Below are 25,125 nucleotides of genomic sequence, written 5' to 3'. Positions count from 1 at the left end.
ATCACTAGCATATTGTTAAGTCTTTACTTATAAGATCTAAGTTAATTCCACCAACTTATCTAATTAGCTTTATGAGTCAGGAATGATTGAAATATTATTAATCAAATTAGTCCGCTAATTAAATCCCTAGATGACATTGTAAAATACATACTTAATTGTCAAGGCAAAGTTAGAATGTTTTTCTTTATCTCGCCGCATATATCCCTTTTCTTTAACTCTATCAACTAAAACTTTCTATAATTCAAAATTCATCATTACCTATTATTCATCCCCCACATGAATTCCTGATCCACCATTTAGCCAACTGGTACACATTTACTATTCTACAACTTGTGTTACTATATGTGTCATTAATTTATGATTAGTTGAAAAAATATTTTTAAATTAAAAAATTAATAATTAATCATTTTTTCTGACCAATCGAAGCTGATTGGTGGGATCCCCTTGTGGGTTGCACCGCCGACTGAGCCTGATCTTCTGTGAAGGGTTCGAGTGAGAGCATACCTGTCGGGACCTGAAAGATGGTGAACTATGCCTGAGCGGGGCAAAGTCAGAGGAAACTCTGGTAGAAGTTCGCAACGATACTGACATGCAAATTGTTCATTTGACTTGGGTATAAGGGCGAAAGACTAATCGAACTGTATATGTATATTTGATGATACAATTTGTGGGACAAGCACAGGTAAAAAAAGAATTTTACTTGAAAAAAAATCGAAATTAAAGCGAATGGGCTTGAATACACTCTAGATCAACCCAATTGATACCCCACCGAGTCTGGGAAGTCACTTTCCTTTCTTCATCTCATTCTTTTGTTTCCCCCCGAAATTGAAATTTTTTGCGGAATTCATAAACGACTTTTTCTCCTCTACTCAGCAACATAAAGCGCTTCCGCTCATGAGCGTTTGATAAATCAGAATTCAGATTAAGCCGAAGAAATATGGGCGCAGAAGCACAAATCTACAGAAGCTTAATCCACAGAATCTACGCTCCATTAGCCAATGAAATTCACTTCGCTATGCCTCTCTCCTCCTTCAGAATAAATGAACTCGAACTCGTATGCTTCACTCTTTCAATTAACTTCATTCCAGTAACCGTTTTTTTATTTCCACATTAGAATCTTAGTTACGTTAATCTTCATTATTTAAACGCTTTTAATAATTTAGACTCTTGTTGTTTTTATTCTGCTTGCTATTTTTATTCTAAATCTACATGTTAATTTGATATAAGGTGCGAGGTGTTCTTCGAATGCTTCAAGGGTTTTCTGGTTCCTTGTTCTGTTGGGATCATAGTGCAAACACATTTCGTTGCAAGAGTGGAGTATACGTGAGTCACTTGTCACTGAAAAGTCTCCACTCTCTTCTCAATCATTTCATTCATGCAGCAACGTGTCTCCGATTGGTAGAGATCGTAGTCGAAAAAGTTGAAACTATAGGTTCAAAGCCTCCTCCTCCTACTTTGATGGCTTTTATGTGCTCTGCTTCAGCGTGGCTTAAGGTTCGTATATGAGTATGTGATTAAGGTAGCTTTTGGTAGATATGTCAGAACAAGAGGTAATAGAACATGAGTTCTCGTATGTGTTTGGCGTGTTTTGTAAATAACATAACAAACATGGAAAAACACTAAAAAAGATTTTGATTCCACGGAAGATGGTGAAACCAAAGAGAACAACATGATTTCCATCTTGTTCTGTCTGCACACCATAAGCTACCAATAGTATTGAATTTTATATGTGCTATACTAGATCAGTTTTTGTTCCGTTTTTAAATTAAACCAAATCCACGCATTCTCTTGCAGCGGTTACGGAATATTGCCTTGAAGGAGGAAATGTCCATGAGCAATGTAGATGGCATGACCACTCCAACCTTGCTAGGATTGGAAAATACTTTATCAAGGTTTCTACTCTTAATAATTTTACTTTAGCGGAATTAAGATTATGTTTTGTATAAATGTATTGAATTTATGGATCTTAGGCAGGGAAAGAGAGATTGAATAGAGAAAAATAGATAATAGAAACTCATGATTGGTACTTGATTGAGTGATTTGCATTCTCCATTGTGATATTGATATGGTGGAACAAATATGAGCTGCATTTACTAGAATAATGAAATTAGGAGCATTGAACTATTTCCCAGGATGTAATTCTTAGGTGGGTTAGATGCATTTAACTTGTGATACATGTCTTTATTCTAACAGTATGCTTGTGAATCTCCACCACTGTCTCTGTCTGACTAGAGTTGATTTTGGGAAGGCTACTTAACATAGTTTGCATCTTCACCAAACTGTTCTTTAAAATCGAAGTATCTCGAAATCTAATTTATTTCAACGGTTGTGAGTATTTAACATTATCTGATGGTCATTTGTTGACTTCAGTCTTTGCTCAGGTGCTGAGTTCCTATTGCGAACAGTCTATGAGGCCATCCCCGCGGTATATTTTGAGTTTGGTGTATCTGTACCAGCAGCAGAACTAGCTATTCATGTGCTTGATTATCTTCATAAGAAGCTTGATGAAATGTGTATTGTACAAGGTGGTGAGGTCGTACTATTTTTCTTGTGGCACATTATGTATTTTTGCAGATATATTTCCTGGTCCACGCTGTCCAACTTTAGAAAATGTCCTATTTGCAGGAGGAAGCTTATCAGATGGTTCTTTTTATGTATGTCGGGAGCTTATTGCCATATATTGAGGGTCTTGATTCCTGGCTTTTTGAAGGAACACTTGATGATCCTTCTGATGAGGTAATTGTTATATAGTCTCTCAATTCCTAGAGGGGAAAGAGGTTAGTTCTCTATGTTCTGCTCAAGAGTGTCATAGAAATAACTTGTGGATTAGGTTGTCAGTTAAGGAATACTCTCTTTAAGTTTTACATCGATGAAAATTGCTGAAGTTTTTCTTTGCATATTTTGCCTGTTGCATGCTTCAAGCAGTTATGATGGATTTGTTTTGCATGAAACTCACCAAACATAGTTTTAAGGGTTTAGGGTTGCATCCATATTTTCAGTGTAGTGGCCTAAAATAACTTATAAACAAAGTAGGTTATATTCATGCTGCGATTTCTGTATGTGGTTTTTGTGACACACTGATTAATAACATGTTTGATTTTGATTAAACTTGGTCAAATAAATCTTCACCTGGTGCCTCTCTTTGTAACATTTTGAATTTATTATTATTATAAGCTTTTCTGGACACAAAATAAGCTAATCCAAACAAGCACTGAATATTATCTCTGTTTTCAGATGTTCTTTTTTGCTAATAAAGAAGTCACAGTTGACGAGGCTGAGTTTTGGGAGAAGAGTTATTTATTAAGAATGCTACAACATAGTAAGTTAGATGCTGAGTTCTCTTCCACTAATTATGTCGGAGATTCTGTGCTATCATCAAATGGCAAGAAGGAAATGCACAGGAGGGGTTCAGCCTCTTTGTCTGGTACAATTAAAGGAAAAGAGCAGGGCATTGGTGACCGTCCAGCTTGTCCCTTTTTTATTAGGGATTTAGCCAAGTCAATAGTTTCTGCTGGAAAATCTTTGCAGTTGATGCGCCATGTTCGTAATTCCTTGGCAGTATGTAGCAAAGGAAGTAATTATGAGATTGGAAGTACCAAAAGTTTGAGTTATGGGCAGAGGATGGCTGGACTAACCTTGTCAGAAGTTTTTTCTGTATCGCTAGCTGGACTTATAAGTCATGGTGACCATGTTTGTAAGTACTTTTGTCAAGATGATTGGTTCGAATCTGTATCTGTTTCTTCCTTCGCATCTTATGGAAATGAGGAAAAAATAGATAGCGTTAATAACGGAAATTTAATTGCCCTGCCATACTCAGAGAAGATTTGGTTTAAGTTCTTGATTGATACATTATCCGAGAAGAGATCAGCTGATTTGAAGCTAAAGTATGAAGATGTAAATAACGCCACAAGAGATCAGAGAGGGGCTAGAGTTGTTGACGACGAATTACTTCTCTTGAGATCGCACATAGAAAATCCTGTTATTACAGTGTGTCGAAAAAACCTTGGAAAGAATGGGGATGCGTTTAAAACATTGAATTTATCTGAAAAGTTCTGCCTGCCTTCTTTAAATGATGAGGTTTTGAGAAAGGCAATATTTGGTGGAGACAGTTCAGCATTTTCTGATAGTAAAGGAACAGACTATGCCTTTGGTTTTCGGTTTGGTGAATCTGAATACCTTCACTCACAGGATGAAAGAAAACTGTTAGAAATGTTGTTTCCTTTTCCCACCCTTCTGCCTTCATTTCAGGTATTTCTACTTGGTCGCCTGAGCAGCTTTAGATGTAGGTTGCATTACTTCGATGTAATGAAAAAATATTTAATATGAAACAGGATGATCTTCCTGTGTCAGAGTACTTGCCTTTCCAGAGAAACAGCACTCTTCCTTCAAGAGTTCTTCGTTGGATGCAAAATGTTGACCTAAGAACTACTCCACTTCCTCTGGTTATTATGCAGTACTGTCTAACCATCTACGTTCAGAAACAGGTGAACTAAAATTAAACCATCTGGCAAATGTGGGATTTCAGGCAAAGAAAATATATAATTGTTGTTTTGAATAGAACAGGTGGATTATATTGGAAGGAATATGCTATTAAAGTTGATGAATGAATGGAGGTTGATGGATGAGCTTGCGGTGCTACGTGCCATATACTTGCTTGGTTCAGGTATTTTCTTTTCACAATATTTTGTCTTACCATTTTAATTTGGTAGGAGCCAACTTAGTTTCTTTGTCTTCTGTACTGAGATCTTGTTTTGTGCAGGTGATTTGCTACAACACTTTTTGACTGTAATTTTCAATAAGCTGGATAGGGGTGAAACATGGGATGATGATTTTGAATTAAACACGATATTACAGGTACAGTTACTGGATTTTATTGAACAGTTAATGTATGCTCTTTGCTTTGGTATACATTCTGGTTCTACTCTCTTTAGAGTCCACCTAACATCAGCTGCTACTTATTGGTAAAGGAGATTGCTTCAAAGTTCTAATGAATGGATTAGGAATTAAAGGAATGAGTTATCATTAAATGCTTGATATGTGACAGAAAGATCATTAGTTCTTCGGCTAATTCCTTATGGACAAAGCCAATAGAAAGGATCTCGGCATGCCACCTATCTGTAGCTAACTTCAAGGGATATGGGACTTTTTAATACCTATATCTGCTCTTTTATGCATGTATGACTGTGTTAAATATTCTTGCACAAAAAGTACGAACTATCGTAGGCATTGCATAGTACGATTATCCGGTTTTCAAATTTTTGCTCCTTTCCCTGTGACGTGACTTTGAGTGGTCATTTTTTGTTGTGTTGCTCTTGAGTGTTGTTTGTGATTTTTATCATATAGTGTTCTGGTCTTAATTCTTAATCTTTGGTTTTTATAACTGTGCTTATATTTTGGTACCTAGTGGTTTCGAATTAGTTGCAATACTATCATTGCTAGATTTAAATTCTACCTGACATGGAAGTATTGGACCACAGTAAACCATTCCCATTTGTAATGGTTTGTTTTCCTGGAGTTTCTTATAAGCTCTTTTTTATCAGTAACATTTAGACAGGTGAAATCAATGGGAGAATGATGGGACATGATGATTTGGGATGTTGTGTAAATGTGTAATCACTAAGTTAAATGCTTGGGAAAAGATGGAGAGTTAAACTTGTGAGAGATACCTTATATTATTGGTTTGACAAAGTTCCAGTGAATTAATGATTTTGATCATATAATATGACTCCTGGAGAGGAGATTACACATTGTATTAGCGGATTCTATTGTGTGCATGGGTTTACTAAATAAATTCAAGAATCTTTATATGCTGTGTTTTTAATGCTGGTTTCTATTCATAATCTCTCTATGCATATTAAACTACAGGAATCAATCAGAAATTCTGCTGATTGTATGTTGTTAAGTGCTCCAGAGTCTTTGGTAGTGTCAACAACCAAAAATGTTGTTGACAGTGATGAGCAAGCTATCACAACTGGTGTTGTTTTGAGTACCCCTCATAAAAGTCATGTCAATAGCTTTGGAATTGATGGCCTTGATTTGTTGAAATTCACATATAAGGTTCTTTAGTCACTTTATTCTGCCTTTCTAACTGCTTTATGTTTATTAGAAATATGGGTTTCCATGGAGAAAATTTGTAACGGTAAGTTGGAAATTTGGAATTGGCAGGTCCCTTGGCCTCTTGAACTCATTGCTAATACGGAGGCAATTAAGAAGTATAACCAGGTATCCCGCTTGTCTTTGGGTTTCTGTGCCATCTAGTTCTTTTTCATCATTTAAATTATGATAATTCTTTTTTGTTTACATTAATCTGCTTATTTTTTTAAACATATACTTTAGGTCATGTGGTTCTTGTTGAAGGTCAAGCGTGCAAAATTTGCATTAGATAAAGTGCGGAGATGGATGTGGAAGGTGCATCCATAGATTACTCTCAATTTCTCCAGTGGAGCGATTTGCTCCCTCAGCTAAATCTTTCTTGAGGATGATGAATACACTCAACAATACAGTTTTATATTTTACTAAATTGTGGACTCCGACTGTATGTTTTGAAATTGCTATCAACCTTTGCAGGGTAGGGGATCTGCATCAAACAACAGAAAACATCATTGGTTAGTGGAGCAGAAACTCCTTCATTTTGTTGATGCTTTTCACCAATATGTGATGGATCGGGTATGTACATTATCTTGTGATAACTACAAAATTATTGTTCCTAGAGCAGACTTACCTGCAAAGTCACAATATACACAGGAGTTATTAATTGACATTGAGGTCATGACCCAACGGCATAAAACACATAACAATAGGGGTTGCTATCACCAAGTCTTTTCGCTATATTTTAGAGGAAAATGAGGAGAATATAATTACAACATAATCGATCAAAGGAATGGTTTGTTAATTGCTTTTAAAGCCTTCTAATTCATTTTATTGTAATCACTTATCACACAATGGTTCTGCATTTTGTTATGAAACCTGAGTGTTTTACCTGTCAGTACAATTACTATGCAGGTATATCACAGTGCATGGCTTGAACTATGTGAAAGTATGACAACAGCCAAATCTCTTGATGAAGTCATTGAAGTCCATGATGCTTACATGTTATCAATTCAGCGACAGTGCTTTGTAGTTCCTGATAAGCTGGTGATTTATCATATCTCTTAATTTGGGTGTTCGTGTTCTACTTAAATGCACTTATCATGTTTTGACTGATATATTAATAAATTTTAATGGAGCAAAGCTTGAGTAGTTTCAATATTCTTTATTGCATTAGGGGGCTCTGATTGCCAGCCGCATTAACAGCATCCTTGGCTTAGCTTTAGACTTTTATAACATACAACAAACATTTAGTAGTGGTGGAGCTGTTTCTGCAATCACCGCAAGATGTGAGATGGAAGTGGACCGGATAGAGAAACAGTTTGATGATTGCATCGCTTTCCTACTGAGGGTATTCTTCTACTCGTTTATTACAACCCTGCTTGAATTTTTTGTGACTTCTATTTCTTCTCCTTGGTCTTGATGAAAATAATAGTTTTTTAAAGCTTTTAGGGCACATCTTTTTCATAACGTAGCTGTTTATATATTTAAAATGAGGAAAATTGGGCACCGGGGGATTTACAGATATATGGATATTACAATGGAATGTATGCTTGCTATTGTTATGCGACTTTACAAAGAAGTGTTCACATGGATTATATGCCCACTATTGAGTATGATCTATAACACATACTGTAACATGAAGGCATACAGGTTTTATTTATAATTAAGATGCCCTCAACTTGGCACTTCATAGTACATAAAAGTATGGAAGTCTGGATCTATTTTGTTGATTCAAACTAGTTGATCGTGAACGTTCATCTCTTTATGAGGTGGATGTTTAGTAGAGGGATTATCTGTGAGAATATATTATTGGGAAATTGTTATTTAGATGCTCAATCAGCCACCTTAGCTCAGTTCGGTGCTTGATTTGACATGCAGCTTTTTCTTATTTGAAATTGCCTTTGATTAACCTCCTTAATATTATGTTGTAGTCAAGAGTGATTAATGTTTTTTCTATTTCAATATTTTAAGAAAATAACCACATTGTATTTCAAATCATGTATATATTTTTGTTATGGAAAGTGGTTTATTGTTCAAAGGAAAATTTTAAAATTAAAGAAAAAACAAACTAAGATGGAACATGGTGGTATCCAATGACACTGAACATTAATGCTATGATTTGAACTGAACCAGAGGAATCTGGTCGTATCCTTCCCCACCACCTGCAAGAAAAGAAAAAATGGTTAATTATTTCCAGTGTAAGTAAGCACTTAATAATATAATTCTTTTCCTGGTTTTTCAGGTCTTATCTTTCAAACTAAATGTGGGGCACTTCCCTCATTTGGCTGATTTGGTCACCAGAATCAACTACAACTATTTCTACATGTCTGCTAATGGAAATTTGAGGACTGCCTCCACCTCTGGAAGTGTCACTTCAAGATTAGGGAAGGCCTCTGGTTAAGTTGTTTGATATAAGGTGGGTGATCATGACATATATCTGACAAATATGAGAATAGTTATTCACCTTCTTTTATGTTGTATAGTTTTCTGAGAGAGAACATCCTCTATTTGCTTCATTTTTTAGCTTACACTCTGTTTTGAATTGGAGAAGAAAATGGAAAAGGAGAAATTTGAAGGAAAAAACCGGGTAGAATTAGAATCTAATATGACATGTTTTCATTGGTCTATGACAACATTTGGACAACATATCATTGTCCAAAATCACAAGTCTTCTCTCCCCATGATCCGATCTATATACAAACTCTTCTGAGCAAGCCATGCCAAATTAGAATCATACATGGGATATATAAAAACATTGATTGAGCCTAGAACTATGGGTTAGAATAGATTAGCCTAGTGAAGAAGAAGCACATTCACACAACATGAAATTGTAATATAAAAAACAGGGTGAGGGAAACGCCGTTGCTAGTCCCATCTATGCACCTTTAGCATTACTATCCACCAACACATTAGCTCTTTAGACTCGTGTCTTTTTAAATTTACCTAGTTAGCTTTCTCACGACCATGCTAGGTAATAATGTAATATAATAGTTAATAAAACATGAACAATAATAAGTTAACAAAGCAATGGAGAGCATTTTGACTTCGAAGTATGAAAACGTTTCAGATTCTTTCTGAATTCTGATCTTTGTCGTCCAGTGTAACTACCCACCAGTGTTCACTATTCAAGTATTCCCCATCACGCAATTCGACAGCATTTCCATCTCGCAAATTTAAATAAAAGGATCCTCATCCCCTATCATACACACTCCTTTGTTTTTTTATGGCTTGATCAATTTTGTGCTCCTTTGAAGCCCTATGTTTGGACTAACAAAGGCATCCTTTTCATTTTCAAAATGACCCAAATTCCAAATTTATGCAAGGACCACAGAATTACAATAATAGTTGGTGTAGTGCATTTATTCAAAACCAAAACTCCCATTTGTCTACACCTTGTCTTATGATGTACTACATAAAAATATACGCATAAAATAATAAAAAAAACGTACGATTACGCTTCTTCATTCATCAATGAAAACGCGAATTATTATTATCAGAAAAATTAGAAGTAACATATTCCCTCACTTCTCTATTAATAACATCTCTCATCATATCCCAAAACCCCGACGGCACACCCTCTTCCGGCGAAATCCTCGCCTCCTCCACGCCACCACCATTATCAATCCCCGGCGGAGCAAGAGTCAACGCGGTCAACGGGTCCTCCTCCACCAGCACAGGTCCCGACAAAGAAATTCCCCTCTCTCCGATAGTAGTAGTTATAGCATCAAATGAACCACGTTGTTGTTCCATGGGTCTTCGATTCAACGTTGAATTCCAATGGTTCTTCACTGCGTTATCGGTTCGACCAGGTAGTAACCGTGCAATGGTGGCCCACCTGTTACCGTAATGGGCATGTGCGGCTATGATTGTTTCGTCCTCTTTGACGGAGAAGGGACGGTGCTCAACGGCGGGGCTCAGCTGGTTGCACCACCGTAGCCTGCATGACTTACCGGACCTTCCTTTTATGTAACGGCTAATTAAAGACCAGTTTCTCGGACCGTGTCGTTCCACAAGTTGGGTTAGGATACGGTCCTCTTCTGCACTCCATGGGCCTTTGATTCTTTCGTTCCTGGTTGGGTTTCTAGGAACGTGGTTGGATTCTGAAGAAGAAGAATATGAGGAAGAAGTAGTGGTGGGTGAGCTTCTGTTCATTGCTTCCATTTCAGGTTTCAAAAGGGTAGTGTATCAGTCAGTGATGGAAAAATGTAGTTGAGGAAAGTGTTTGAAAAAAGAGTGATGTTTGGGTTTATATATGGAGAGGGAGAGATTTAAAGGTGCATGCAAGGAATGTGTAGTATATTGGAATTAAATAATAACTTATAAAGGGGCAGGGAAAAAGATGTTGAGATTACATTTTTCCGGAAATTTTGTATCTATCCAATCAAATTACATCAACTAATATAATTCTATTTTTATAATTTTTTTATTTAATTGAATGGCACATTGTAATTAGTGGAGATATCATTGAGGATACCGTCTCGGAGACCGGGACAGAGGATCATTAGAGAGTTGAGAAGGGAACTTCCAGGAAAATGGTGTGGAGTATAGGGTCTAACTACAATGAACTCAAGATTCATTTTGATATCCCTTTATCTTCCTTGCTTTCTTTGACCATTTTGTCCTCCTTGAAATTTCCTCAACACTTTCATTTTACTCTCATTTATTTTTGTTGTCAACTTTTGTTTTGGTTTTATTGATTGTTGGTACATGTACTATGTATATGTGATTGTGCTATCCATTGAGGAACCTGCTTGCATGAGGAAAAGAAGGTTGAGACAGAATAAAGCAGAGTATGGAAATTGAGATTGTAACTGACTAACTAGATATAATATTGGTAGAGACAGTAATAATTAATAGACTTTTCTGTAGGAAACGTTTAAATCATGAGCTGTTTCACACAAAATAAACGTTTTAAAAATTGTTTCAATGTAAAGTACAAAAACAAGAAAAAAGGGAGCAAGTTGAGTCGAAGGCCCTTTTTGACTAGTTTTCTTTGCTGTAATGTAAAAGTGGAATTCATGTTCTGTCTCAACTCTATCTATAAGTCTATAACCAACCACTTATCAAATGCAATTGAAAGAGTTAAGTGCTATGAAAAAATCAGTTATGTTAACATGCTGCAAAAACTGAAAAGATGTTGATAAAACTTTTATATTTAACACTCTCTATATAGTTTAAGATGTTGATAAGTAATGTAAAAATTGAATATAAGTTGATTAGAATATCTCTATTAAATTTTTATATAGTTACACAATTAACTTTCCATCATAAGTTTGACACCAATTCCAAATAAGTTGAGAAATCTTTTGGGAAGAAAGTTTTGAAGAGAATAATTGATGAGAGATGCATTAAAAAGTGAAGAAAAAATTCAAAAGATAAATCTACCAGTTTTAAAATATATATTCTCACGATAACTATTCTCATGTGCCAAATTGTAAGAATAATAATGCATCAAATAAAGAATTCTAAGAATAATAACTATGTGACATACACTTATATATAAAAGTGTTCAGATTAAAAATTATTAATGAAGTCATCACTTAAAAAATGTTCATTTATTCATCGATATTAATTAGGGGAGAGATCATCTTACTCTAAGAGTAAGTTTTTTAAACTTAATTCTCTTCATAGTCGTCAATTCTAGGATAATTCAATGATTTGAATTAGTGAGTAAATCTAAACCATTACATGTCCATAAAATTAATGGCTGGAATGGAGAGGAGTAAGTGAATCCTCACCCTATTAATTAATAGAGAAAAATGTGTGCATTATTAGTGAATATGTTTTATATATTATTACTGTATCATTCATTATTAATGTTTAATCATCATTAATTCTTAAAAAAATAGTACAAATGAATGATATATAATGTGATAATTATATAATTTTTACACTAATAATGAATTGATGTTATACTCTTTTTAATATTAATCCTTGGCGAATTTTTTGTGTTAAGGTACAGACAAAACTGTATGAGGGTGGGGCCAGGAATTTGAGCATGAAAATTTCATGCAGATTTTAATTCGATTTGGTGTGTGATAGGTTGCTATCAGTGGGTCCCATAATGCCCCCTTCCAACCCAATTGCCGGTGGGCTTGGGCCCATTCCATTCCGCGTGTACAATAATAATAATAATAATAATAATAATAATAATAATAATCAACACCTATGTTCAATGTTGTTTCCTTCATCGTTGCTCTATTGCTCTGTCACACTCCTAACTTCTTTGTCTTATCCATGCTCCTCTATATAGAGACATTAGTAGGGTGAAATTATTATCTATGATGAATGTATTTAATATATTAACTATTTTCCATCTCTAATGTTATTTCAAATTTAGTTCTTATTTAAAGTACTAATTATTTCAATCAAATTTTATATATATACTAATATATACAAAAACATAAGCTTCTAAAGTAAATGTAAAAACTTACATCTATAAATTATGGCCGAAAAAGTGCAGCATGAATGACTTAAACTTCCTTTTTTTCTGCACCTTTTTGTTTTGGGCTGCTTCACTTATATATTGGCTCTTGTTAACCGTGGGCTTTTCCTGTAAAGTAGTTTTTTCCTTTGATCGTTAGATTTCATTCAGACAAATGGACCTAAAACAATGAGATATCCACTAAGATGTGTAATTCGGCAACTGCAATTGAAATATCCAGCTAGCTAGTGGGCCTATTTTGATGTTGTTTTGAAATATCCAACTGTTGCTATTTTGATGTATTTTAACGTTACGGGTAGGGTTCGAGTCGTGGGAACTCTCATTTGTAGGGATTAAAATACTGCAGGGGTATTTAAGTTGATAAGTGATATGCTCAGTGTATTCATGAGTTGAGTAGGTCGCATGTCAGAATCGAGGTGGTACAATAAAAATGCATTTTTTTTATGTAACACCCAAGTTCTGACATGGACCTTCGGGCCCATGAATACATTCCCTACAAATGGGAGCCTCCTACGACTAAAACTCATGGACAAATAGTCATTAATTCCATGATTTGATACCATTAAGCCAAAAAGGAAGATATGAGAATTGATTGGAAGGAAAGAAAAGTTGACAATATCATTATTGGATCAATGGATCATACTACTCAGTACTTACTAGTAGTAATAACCACGCTAGTAACTTTTATTCCTTCTTAACATACTTGTGGAGGCTTGAATTCATTACACAATGGGAGTTAGGAGATTGGCCTAAACCTTCACAACACCCACAATTTTATTAATCATACTTCTGTTTACCCATAAATCAGTTTTAGCAGAAGAATTTTAGTGATGATAGCTTTGGAACTTTTTTAGTAAGGTATAGCAGGACCAAATGTAACTGATAATATGTCATAAGGGTCGGATACTAAATGTGTTAAGCAGATATGACCATGATGTAATGTGTCTAATCCTATTCAAGCTGCATAGCAGAGTTGTTATTTGAAGCTCATTTTTTTTTGGAGTATAATCTACTCAGAATTCAAGACTTTGGAGATGGCAATGATTATGAGATTTGGATTGGCAAATCATAAAGGAGATAGAGTAGATGTAGGAGTATAATTATTATATTTTGGTGTTGTTTATTTGTGTGTTCCTAGCTCTGCATCAGTGATGTAAGCATAGGAGATAAATGCCCATGTTCTTTATATGTTGAATCTATGGACACTGGATGTATAAGTTTTCTCTACCTAGATGCACATGATATTGGTGGTTGCTTCTTAACCCTTCCTAGAAGGTAAGGGAAGTAAGTGATTTGGTGCTCAACCTATTTTTGGTAATAAAATCTCCACTTGTGGAAGAAAAACATATTGATGTGAGAAAATCGTGATTCTTTTTAAGCTTAGAAGAATGAGAAGTGTATTTCACAACAAATTTGCTTGCTAACAGAAGTTTATTGCAGGGTTTGAGGGTATCATGAAGGTTGGTTCGCATATGCTTTCTTACATTGAGTGTCATTTCGTGTGTGGCATAACTTTGTAATTGGTCGAAACAATACTTAAAAATTAAATTTTAGTTTAAATATATATTTTTCAACCAATCATAAGATGATGATACATAATCTAGCACTTATTATGTGACAGCAGAACTGCTCTCCACGAATTTCAAGCTTCCCTAACGGAGTTGGAGATGTTTGGAAGTTTCATGATTCTTGTGATTCCAATTATTTTAATTTTTTTAGGCTTTGACTTTTCAAAAATTGACCCATAAGCTAGTGGTTTATTCATGTTTATAATTAATGCTTCAAATAAAACATAAGACCTCAATAAGTAGTCTTGATGTTCATTTTAATTCATGACCTTAAAGTATTAGATTCATCGGTTCATATCTTATAAAACTTTTAAATTTTTGGAACTTAATTGAGTTTTAACAAATCCACCCAATCAAATCCATTATAAGGAATTGGAATCTACATCATTTTTATATTACTATTATTGTTTCTTCTCCAGCTCCCATAATTTTTTCTCTCTTCTTTCTGGCACAAGCTATGTGGTTTTTCTCCACTGGCTACTTGATAAGTTGATATAATTTATTGCTTACAGTTTTATCTTATAGCTTAAGTTGGATAGTTCCTTGTTGAAAGACTTAACTAGAGAAAATAAATCTTTCGATAATTTCAGGGAAGCCTCAAAATTCGCGCTTTCAACATGAATTAGCAATCATATAATACAGATTCCCGAATCATAAACTATAACATATAAATCAGTTGCAGACAAAGGCATTAATGTCATATAGTGAAACTCAGAAAGACAGTTTAAAGACAAAAATGGTCACACAAATAGAAACAACAAACAACGTGAACTGAAAGAAAACACTATTAACCAGAATTGAGAAAGTGACCAGGTGATTGATTCATTTAATGGCCCTATTCAAAAAGCTTGAAAATACGTTAATAATAATACAATATAAGCAAAGCTAGCTAAGGGTACTGACATGCATACATAGATATATAATATATTGATTCTAGTGAGGTCTAACAAAGAAGATACTAAATTCTGGGCCTTGAGCACCATCTGGATTTATCATATACAAAGCTTCTGAATCCTTAGAACCAACCACCCTTTCAAATCTTGCTCTCATATAAGTCATTTCTCCATCTGCACTTTCCTTATGATCAGATGCGGTTGGAAGTACCCCTGCTCCCATAGACACACCTCTTAAATGTTGCATAACATGTAACTCATCATCTCCCATTTGCTTTCTCCTTATTGAATACCCAACTTTTCTTCCATTGCAATACACTGCCCACACAAACTCTTCCATCAACTTCTTCTTATTGGTTTTCGTCTCGCTCTCTAGCGCGATTCTAACTATATCCGAGGCCATTTCTTTGTTTAAAGCACTTGTAAGCATTGGCAGCTCTATAAGAAAGATTGGCATTTGGCGTGTATCCTCTTGTATTGCCAAACTCACTCTCCCTTTGCGGTAACCAAAGATTGTTCCGCTTGTAGCACTGTCCTTGAGCATAGGCTTGCGTGGTCGTCCTAATAGCGCCACCATTTTGCAGCCTGAGGTTAACATAGGAAATAGTTTGAACATCTTTAATAGGCCTCCGGTAGAGAATTTGCTGCGTTTTTCGCCCGATGTATGGCGAAGTAGTGATGCTATTGCTGGATTTTCCATTGGGATACATGGACTAGAATGCACAGATGGCATTATGGTATGTTATATATATAATATTATGTTCTATTTATATAAGCTAAGGTAACAAAATTCTATAAATTTAACACAAGGTATGTTGGAGTTGGCAGGTACAGCTCAGAGGATAGAACATATACATATAGAGAAAGGAAGGTGTGACTAAAGTATTGAATTGGGTCTACCTTAATTTCTAATGAGATGATGTGAAAGAGAGTTAAGAGGTTAGTTGGTGACTTAATTGATAGGGTTGTCTAGGAATCTATGTAGTGGGAAGTGTAAGAGATCCTTTAAATTTGGTTTGAGTGAAGGAAAAAAATGAACTTAAAGTTAGATATTAAGGTTGATGTGATCAAATTTGTGAAACAGATAGGTGCTTGAATGTGATAACTGATAAGGGTAGGTTGGACCACAAGGGTGTGGCTTGTGGGGTTATTGAGGAAGAAAAAAACTTAAAAAATAAAGGTAACAGGAAAAAGTAGAAGAGGGTGGAGGAAAGAATTGTGGTAATGTTGGATTTGCATGTGCTTCTCTGATCATTACATAGAGTATCAACATCTATTGCTTTATGCTTTTTTCCAAACCCATCTCTCAAATCTTCACTAATTATTGAGATGAACCTCATCTTCCCCTAACATTTTTCTTGTCTACATGAAATTTTGCTTTTGCTTCTAAGTGACTCTCTCTTTCAAGTACCCTATTTAGTTGCACCTTTTTTAATGTGTCAGATCATAAGTCATATTCACCAAAAGTGGGTTAGGCAGTAGAAATTATCAAGAGCCCTGCTTGTACCAAGCATGATTGTTTTCTTCCATTTTTCATATTATTTCCATTTCAATCTCATGCTTTCTAGTTTTTGCACATGCACCCCTAAAATGAATGTGTCCCTAACCAATAAGATTTCTCTAAATAATATAAATATTTTATTTATGTTTTTAAATTTTTTTTTGATGAAGTGTTACTTTTTCATTAGACCGAAATGAAAAAATGAGACTCAAATGGAGAGATGTTATTATTCTTCGTGCAATACAGGCTACAAGGGTCTAGTTAATTTGTGCAAAAAGAAAATCACATTAATGAAATCATGATAATTGCAAAGTAAAATTTATTTCATATAATAAAACTTAGTACTCACATAGCTTCTTACCTGCATGCCAACCTTTAAACAAATATTACTAATTGGTACATTAATAAATAATGTTCAAACTTAACAAAATTGGGATTAGTGTCCAAAACTCCAAAGTGGGGACCATTCACGCGCGATTAATGAAAAAGGAAGAAGCAATGTCGGCATCAGCATGGTACCATGAAAGGTTGACACGTATACATATGGGAAATAAAGTTCCTTTTTACGTATGGTGCACATAGAAATGCATAGCAATATTATTTTGGGCATTTCTAATTTTTCTGCATCTCATGTGTTACTATTTGTTTGCATCATTCATAGCTAGATAGAATTTCTAATATAACTATACAATAATTACAAAAGGGTGGAAAAAAACTGCAGCTTAATTAAGTTCACATATTATAATCAAGAGAGAAAATCTGGTTTATGTTCTTGTATGTTTAAGTGGGTATGGATATAGATTTGAGATCTGGCCAAGAAAAGAAGTAACTAAAATTGTCTTAGGCTATTGGAGCCAGCTATACCAGCGAAGATTGATTTGATAATTTTTGCTTTAACTGGACCCAAAACATTGCTCTACTGTTCTATATTAGTGACTGATTACCAGCCAATATTTTCCAATTATGTCCATTCTTGGAGCTAAAGAGTGCAATGTATATTCTATGCCATACATTTGCTTCTCTCTCTTGTTTTATATATAGGTTTTGATTTTCATTCAAAATGAAACATCTAGTTAGGCTAAACTTTGACATTATTATCAGTGGAAGACCCACAAATTGGAAACATGATTATGTTTTGTTGGGATTGTTTTGGTTATTTTTTATCTATAAGTTCTTTATAAACTAATTGGTAACAAGTTTAGTTTATGAAAAAAGCTTATTAACCAAGAAAAAAGAAACAAAAAAACGACATGCTCAAGTTTGATGAATTAATTATAATACAACAATTTATAATCTCATATTTTATAATCATATATAATCCACAAAAACAATCTATACTAAACAGAAAATCAAAGTCACCATATAAATTGCCTTGAAATTATTGGGGGTAGGTGATGGGATTGATGATCGTAAATGCATTATTCTTTAAGTTTGTAACGTGTAGTAGATTTTATTTTGCATCTTGTTCATTTGGAAGGTAGGACAATGAATGGGGATCACCTGTCCCATAACCTAATGAGAAATTATCATCTACTTAAAAAGAAAAATCACAAAATGATAAAGTAACTTTTTTATGCTAGTTGGTAGTGTTTTATTGACTTGATACATGATGACATAAATTTTTAGGGACAGAAGATCCTCATTCGTAAGACAATGGTATACGTGGCTTTGATAATCATGTAGTGTGTTTGACATAGTTTGCTGAAAAGCCAATTAAAAGTTTCCATTCAATAACACCTCAAATTAACCAAAAACCAAGAACTGGCGAAGGAAAGTTATGTGTGTATAATTCCCTGTTTTTAATTATCAATTAGAAAAAAGTTAAGAATTTTCTTTTATTGATTACTGAAAGCCTAAAACAATTCAGTAGCATGCAACTGTTGCTATTGGAATAGCCTATTGGGCTTTCACACATTTGGGTTTTCACACATTTGATATAAATGATGGCAAATGAACAAAACTATTATCCTCTTTCACCATTTCACAAGGGTTTTTAATTTTTTATAATCCCACCCCACAATAATTGTTTAACATCCCATTTTTCTTTTAAAAATTCAAAACTATTATCCTCCATCCAAAACTATATTTTCCACATGCATTCAAACCCCGTTCTCCCCTCACTCCATTACTATTCTCTCTTCCACTGACAAATTCGATTAATTACTTAAATCTAAGTCCATCAAACTTTACTAGAACATTACATTAATTTAAATAACTCTTAGACATTCATATGTGGCTTTGTTAATGGCAAGCTCGCATTCGAAAATTAAAAAACATATATGTCACTTTTGTCACATAATCTATCAAAATTTACAAATGACTTATCAATCCTGGAAGCTCACGTGTATTGTGTGTTGTGTTTCACTTGAATTTGCAATGTTAACAATGTGAAGCCATGGACAGTAAAAGAGGCCACTTTGATTTGGAAATATAAGAAGTCAACTATTTTTTGGCATGAGTTTAAAATCTGTGTGCATTGGTACTATAAAGTTTTTTACACTGTCAGCATATAATCTATTGTTGATTTGTATTATTTTTATTTGAGAGTCAGTAATGGTTAATAAGTTAATCGTAGATGATACGCTGACAATGTGAAAAATACTTACACTACCGGTATATACATATTAAATTCTTTTGTTAGGTATGCAACTGGTAGTGCATGCAATAATAAGCTTCTAAACCATCTCTTTTACCATTTTATGTGTTTTCTTTTCACTTAGTTAATTTCAGGTTCTTATGGCCCTCTCGGCCCAATAACATTGCCCCAAACCAGTTAATCTGACCATATTAAATCCTTGAAAATCGGCATAAAATGTATTTTTTTGGTCAGATAATAATACATACAAACAATTATCAAACCTTAATTTCATTATGTATTATCAATTACAACATCATAATACTCTATTATAAATCACATTCATTAACAAGTCATTAATTCCTAAATCTTTCCTTATCATTTTACCCATAGTTTTTCTTAGTTTCTACATTCCTTTAAGTACTTTCCTTATTTGAGCTTCTACCATTCTTATCTACATATGTCTAAATCACCAAAAAAAAATATAATTCTTTAGTACATTCATTTATAACTCTATCTTATACAGTGTATCAATTCATCAAACATAATATTCTCATTTTATTACACAGAGTTTATTTATTTATTAACATTAGTCTGATATAAAATTACACATTTTACTTACATATAAGCTTCTCATCCTAACACAGTAAAAATAATAAAGATTAAAGTTCAAGTTGGGTATATACTCCCCAAATTCATTACAAAATAGTCTTATGATTTGGGTGGATCACATTTGAGGGACAGAATTGTTGTGCAATAATAAGATTGTTGTCTTGCAATAAGGAGTTCAGGAACTCATGATAAAAACATATTTATTTTCTAGAATAAAATTACATATATTTATCATTCGAAACATGATACAATGTTTTTTTTTTAAAAGTAATCAGGCACAACATTATTCCAAGTACAGATAGGCATTAGACCCCATGTGCAAATAGACTTGTCTTGCCTACCAGCACATGTGTTTGTCTGCGCAAATAATTTGAACGTTCATGTACAAATAATTCTAGGATTTAATATGTATACAACAATAGTATTTTTTACATTGCCAATAAATCATGTATTATTGATTTGTAAATTATCATTGACTCTTAAACAATAGTAATACAAATTAATGTGGATTATGTACTGATAGTGTAAAAAGCTTTACACCATCATAGATTTTAAACTCATAATTGTAAAAGATAATTTAAAAAAAAAAACTGGAACAGAACCTGTGTTTGAACTTGATTGTAATGCTTTGCATTAATAAGCACCGAAAATCGTGCACCATGTTTTGATTTACTCATATATAAGTACATTTTGTATTTATACTAGATCTTGAAAAGATAAATGGTTCTGTTTACAAAGCTTGAGTGAAATAAAAAAAGGACCATTGATACTGGAGCAATGAATACATGTTTTGAAGGCATAAAAGAATGAAAGAAAGAAGTGTTGCATAGGAGTGTTCATAATTTATAACCACAATAACTATGATCATCTTGTGAAACCAGCTAATCTTCCCAAAATACCTTGTTTGTATGGCAAGAAGGTTTTCTTCTTCATATCCTCAGTTTCTGCTTTCTTCCTTGCATAGTGTAATTCATGTGCTGAAAGAGGTTCCTTTCTTCTAGGCCTGGGTGGATTATCTGAGCCTGAGGATCTAAAACTTGAACCTTTTCCTTCTTCAGCTTTCTTAAACAAAATAGGATACTTTCTGAGTGGATCTTTACTGCTACCTCTTCCTTCAGATGCACTACGGAACAATAAGAAATCCCTCAATCTCCATTTTCTTGAACCCTTAGAAGAAGAAGATGTAAGTGAAGCTTTATTGGAATCCTCTTTGTTACTCCCTTGTTGTGATTCTTCTACCCATGTGTAACGAGGTTCCCTGCAAGGAGAGTGTGAACGTGCCACTCTATGACGATTATTCGAATTGGAAGAAGTAATTGAAGGTGTCTTGTCTCTCCCTCTTGTTGCTTCACTTTCTCTATTGCTATTACCAAAAGGGTTGTTGTTGTTGTTGTTGTTATCGTTATTTTTCCTTCTAGGTGAGAAAGCTTCACGAATCACCTTCTTCCCTTGTTCTATAGCAGATCTCTCAACATGTTTCCGAGACAAAAGTGGGCTTTTAGCAGATTCAAATAATAAATCGTTGTCTTCTTTCAAAGGCTTGATTCTTCCATCATGAAATAACTCCTCAGCTGAACGAGGCGATTTTTCTGATTCCCCAACAAGAAAAGCGAACCCATCATGATAATCATCTTTTGGGGTTGGAGAAGTAATAGAAAAGTACTCAAATTCACTATAAAATTCAGAAATTCTAGATGGGCTTGTTGGAGCACTCATATATATTTCTCCAAATCTCTTAGGTGAAGAAGGGACACTAAGATAAGGTGAGACTCTAGCTTCATAGTTGAAATCAAAATGATCAATAAGAGGACTACCCATAATTTCCATATTTTGTTTAGAGAATGGATTTGGTTACTACAAGAGTATTATGTGGTAGTTTTGAATGTGTATATATAATAACAAAATAAGGGTTTTAGGGTAGGGAAGGTTGGTGGAAATTTCATCTAAATAGAAACGCAGATAATGAGAAAGGGGTGCAGATTGTTTTGTTGACCAATGGCACAATGGGTCCTTGTCATATAGCCGCCATTTAATACCGTGACCTTAGCTTATATGAAATAATTTGTAGGTCATTACCCTCTTACGTGTAAGGTATAATACCCAATATAATAAGGGTAGGTGTACTAGATAGGATTTATCAACAACAACGAAAATAGTATTAGACAGGATTGGTAAAATGATATAATGAGAAGATCACCCAATAACTGCAACGTGTGGATTTTACGTGAGACATTGGACTGAAAAAATGGACGGCACCATTAATTATTAATTATTTACTTAATTTATGAAAAAAATGTAAGGTTCCGATAACTATTAAGAAAATCTAATAATTAAGATTCACTCATTAATTTAAACCATTAAATTTTCTTAGAACGAATAGTTTAAAATATAAAATAGTTTTTTTCATTTACTCTTGAAGTAAGTTGATCCCTACAAAAAAAAATTTGTATTTTTAAGAAAAAAAGTAACATGTTTAAAGATTAAAAAAGTCAATCAATTAGTCTCCTTACATCTCATGTAATTTGATTCTTGATATATCAATACACTGACTGAGAGGACAATCGCTAGTTAGGGAAAATGATGATTCTTTACCTATGCAATGAAAGATATGGTTGGTTAAAAGAGGAAATTTAAATTAAAAAAAGGTGTATTTCAAATATAAAAAACTTAAAGCTATGTTTTTCAACGATTTTTTCCTTATTAACACCATAATAAAAGTATATTTTATTTTAAAAAATGAATAAAATAAAGGGTATTAGTAAATTGAATTTTGAAGTGTATTATTAATTAGGGTGCTTCTAGATGAGTTATAATATGTATACGTAATGGTAGTCATCACCCCCAATGTGTGTCTTGCCAGAATACTATACTGCCTTGGTGAGTAAGTCAATTAAGAGTCTCTCTTTAAATATTGAAAACCATACTTCAAATATTTATCAATATAGGTGGCGGTAACTAGAGGATAATGAACATGGATTCTAGAAGAATATGACTTCCATATAAAACATTATATCATAAATAAATGGGTGAATATGACATTCCATATAAAACATTATATCATAAATAAATGGGTGATTCGTTTATACCGGGAATTCTTATATTTTAATAAATCTTTGCATAAAACAAATTTAATCAACTCAACTATTAGAATCAAAGTTTTTATCATAGAGATTTCATATATTAAATTCCATAAGAATCTAAAATTGTCTTTATCTTGTTTATATACATCATGATAAATGTATATATGTCGTATATGAAAATCAACACAATTTTTGTTATACATACATTTATTCATGTTTAAATTTTCTAAAATTTGATATAAATATTCTATGTGATATATAATTACTATTCAACAGATATACCAACATAATTTATATTTTACAAAAATATGATTGAAAACACATTAAACCAGACTTTACTTTATAGATCTCACCTATATAATATACAATAGTATAAATCCAGTTTGTTAAAAGAATTAAGACATATATTTGACCTATTTAAAATTTGATTGGACCTATAAATATATATATATATATGTATGTATATGTCCAAATATATGTTTGATGGTGGATCATATATATTATATTCATCAATTCAATATATACCATTATAACCATATAAAACGTATCTTAAAATAAACATAAAAAGAAATATGATAAAAACTTATATTATATGCTTTTTTTTAAATTAACATGTTATTCTATAAAGTAATAGATTATATTTGTTTTGTTTTGTTTCAGTTGACAAAAAAGATCAAACAATGACATGTCAAATCTGCATTATATTTATTTATTGTCTTACTTGTTTTTTCAATCTCATATCTTTTGAGTGTGAATTAATTTTGTTCGTGATGGTAAGATATCTCTTGTAACAAATGGTTTTCTATTAAGTTGAGTATGTAACATTGCATACCTTAATATTTAAGATCGGACTTTTTTAACATTGAAGTCTCCAATAAAGATTATTTATCTCACTTTTAGTGTCATATTTATCTACTATTAAAAAACGATATCTAATTAAAAAATCATAAATATAAAATATATTTTTACATTATTTGATAAAATGTAATTGACTTGATATATGATTTTCTTTTTTTTTTGTGATGTGTAATCCTTGTAATAGAGTTACTCCTTGTGCAACGTTACTTGCCATGGCAAAAATACAAACAAACAGAATCTGAGGGGAGAGAAAATGAAAAATATATATTTGGTGAAATAATAAATAAGCTAGAAATTCGTCATGTAACACGTGTTTCTCCTGGTAACCACGATTAGAAACATAAAATATAATTAGAGTGGACATCTAGCATTGCAATCAAAAGACGTTACCTTAAAAGAATGGTGGTAATAATTAAAAACTAAACTCACAACTTGTGGAATTTTGAAAGTCAACGAAGTTGTTTGAGTTGGATTTATTAATATATAAGTTATGAAGGAGTTGCATTAAAATTGCCTTCCACTCCAAGGTTGACTGTTTCATTATTAATCATATGATATATTCATTTACTAAAATGTGTATTCCTCACTAAGTGGGCTTTGCAAATTTGAATGGTGTCAATAGTTGTAAGGTTACATGATTTCCCATCCAATTTCTATTCCTATTAGAATCTAAAGGCTCAATTTAAGGATTTTACACACCACAAATTCACACTTCCCAAGGATCAAAGATGTGATTCAAATTGTCCTTACAACTATGGTCATGGAGGTATTGAAACAGTTAATATATTGAATTTGTTGAAAATATTAAAAGCTAGTGTTACTTTCAAAACATTAGGTAAAATTATATCCCTCTATAAATATGGAAATATATTGAAATTGTTGAAAAAATTAAAAGGACCTAAGAAGATGATTTACTATTAATTATTATTTTCCAAAGAAAATAATGGGGCACGCTAAATATTGATAAAACCCCCACAAAAATTGATTCTTCATTTTTGGTTAAACAAAAAAATAATTAAGACATTAATCTAGTGAGTTAAGATTAGGTTAATTTTCGAGAAAGAGTAAAATGTGAAAGTTGGATTTATATAAATATTTGATAAATGGAATAGTCCCAAAAGAATACCAATATTTTTTTTAAAAAATGTAGGGGCCATCAGGGCCCTATGAGTAGAATGAGAAAGCTTTTATTGTTTGAAAGTGTCCAAGTGCATAAAGGTGAGAGTGGATGATTCTCTACTTCAATTAAGGAATAGAGATCAAGTAATGGTAGATAGGGTTTCCCACTCTGGCAGAAGAGACAAAACTCACACTACTTTTATTCAACCATGTTCACTCATCCACCCCAACTTTTTGTTTGCTTTTCTTCATTTATAGTGAGCATAGGACAAAGTTTACACCCACAACCAGATGACACTATTTCACTGTCTCGGCTGTCTCATTATGTTACAAACCAATCATATTATAAGATGTTATTTAAAAATATCAAATATTCACGACTTT

At 33.2% G+C, this 25,125-nt stretch overlaps 4 protein-coding genes across 6 annotated transcripts; 1 reads left to right on the top strand and 3 right to left on the bottom strand.

The window, feature by feature from the left end:
* Positions 735-21,825, top strand: LOC109327985 (gamma-tubulin complex component 5-like). Of its 2 annotated transcripts, none has more exons than XM_019561199.1 (17): positions 735-863; positions 913-1,054; positions 1,228-1,494; positions 1,795-1,892; positions 2,371-2,533; positions 2,626-2,736; positions 3,235-4,248; positions 4,332-4,484; positions 4,564-4,663; positions 4,760-4,854; positions 5,866-6,057; positions 6,166-6,222; positions 6,337-6,408; positions 6,568-6,666; positions 7,003-7,134; positions 7,265-7,438; positions 8,333-8,613. In XM_019561199.1, exons 2-17 carry the CDS (start codon positions 938-940, stop codon positions 8,489-8,491), a joined length of 3,003 nt encoding a protein of 1,000 aa, XP_019416744.1. In that variant the 5' UTR covers positions 735-863; positions 913-937; the 3' UTR covers positions 8,492-8,613. The 2 variants fall into 2 exon arrangements, with proteins under 2 accessions (XP_019416744.1, XP_019416745.1); XM_019561200.1 differs by adding an exon at positions 21,812-21,825 and having other exon boundaries at positions 764-1,054; positions 8,333-8,491.
* Positions 9,555-10,405, bottom strand: LOC109327990 (transcription factor MYB44-like). Its single transcript, XM_019561206.1, has one exon. It carries the CDS (start codon positions 10,249-10,251, stop codon positions 9,559-9,561), a length of 693 nt encoding a protein of 230 aa, XP_019416751.1. The 5' UTR covers positions 10,252-10,405; the 3' UTR covers positions 9,555-9,558.
* Positions 14,876-16,134, bottom strand: LOC109327989 (protein MIZU-KUSSEI 1). Its single transcript, XM_019561205.1, has one exon. The coding sequence runs from the start codon at positions 15,727-15,729 to the stop codon at positions 15,037-15,039; it is 693 nt and encodes a 230-aa protein (XP_019416750.1). The 5' UTR covers positions 15,730-16,134; the 3' UTR covers positions 14,876-15,036.
* Positions 20,312-21,557, bottom strand: LOC109327988 (myb-like protein Z). Of its 2 annotated transcripts, XM_019561204.1 has the most exons (2): positions 21,093-21,557; positions 20,312-21,047 (listed from the first exon to the last, which is right to left on the bottom strand). In XM_019561204.1, exons 1-2 carry the CDS (start codon positions 21,509-21,511, stop codon positions 20,549-20,551), a joined length of 918 nt encoding a protein of 305 aa, XP_019416749.1. In that variant the 5' UTR covers positions 21,512-21,557; the 3' UTR covers positions 20,312-20,548. The 2 variants fall into 2 exon arrangements, with proteins under 2 accessions (XP_019416749.1, XP_019416748.1); XM_019561203.1 differs by having other exon boundaries at positions 20,312-21,557.

Source organism: Lupinus angustifolius, chromosome LG15 (genome assembly GCF_001865875.1).
Source record: "Lupinus angustifolius cultivar Tanjil chromosome LG15, LupAngTanjil_v1.0, whole genome shotgun sequence".
Taxonomy (NCBI): Eukaryota; Viridiplantae; Streptophyta; class Magnoliopsida; order Fabales; family Fabaceae; genus Lupinus; species Lupinus angustifolius.
This window is presented reverse-complemented; position numbering and strand designations above follow the sequence as displayed.

Bases quoted from the DNA above. Each gene is read 5' to 3' on its own strand.
- LOC109327988 (XM_019561203.1), bottom strand. From the start codon at position 21,511: ATGGAAATTATGGGTAGTCCTCTTATTGATCATTTTGATTTCAACTAT.
- LOC109327985 (XM_019561200.1), top strand. From the start codon at position 938: ATGGGCGCAGAAGCACAAATCTACAGAAGCTTAATCCACAGAATCTAC. The intron at 4,249-4,331 runs GTATTTCTACTT...AATATGAAACAG, and splicing joins CCCTTCTGCCTTCATTTCAG to GATGATCTTCCTGTGTCAGA. The intron at 4,855-5,865 runs GTACAGTTACTG...ATTAAACTACAG, and splicing joins AATTAAACACGATATTACAG to GAATCAATCAGAAATTCTGC.
- LOC109327990 (XM_019561206.1), bottom strand. From the start codon at position 10,251: ATGGAAGCAATGAACAGAAGCTCACCCACCACTACTTCTTCCTCATAT.
- LOC109327989 (XM_019561205.1), bottom strand. From the start codon at position 15,729: ATGCCATCTGTGCATTCTAGTCCATGTATCCCAATGGAAAATCCAGCA.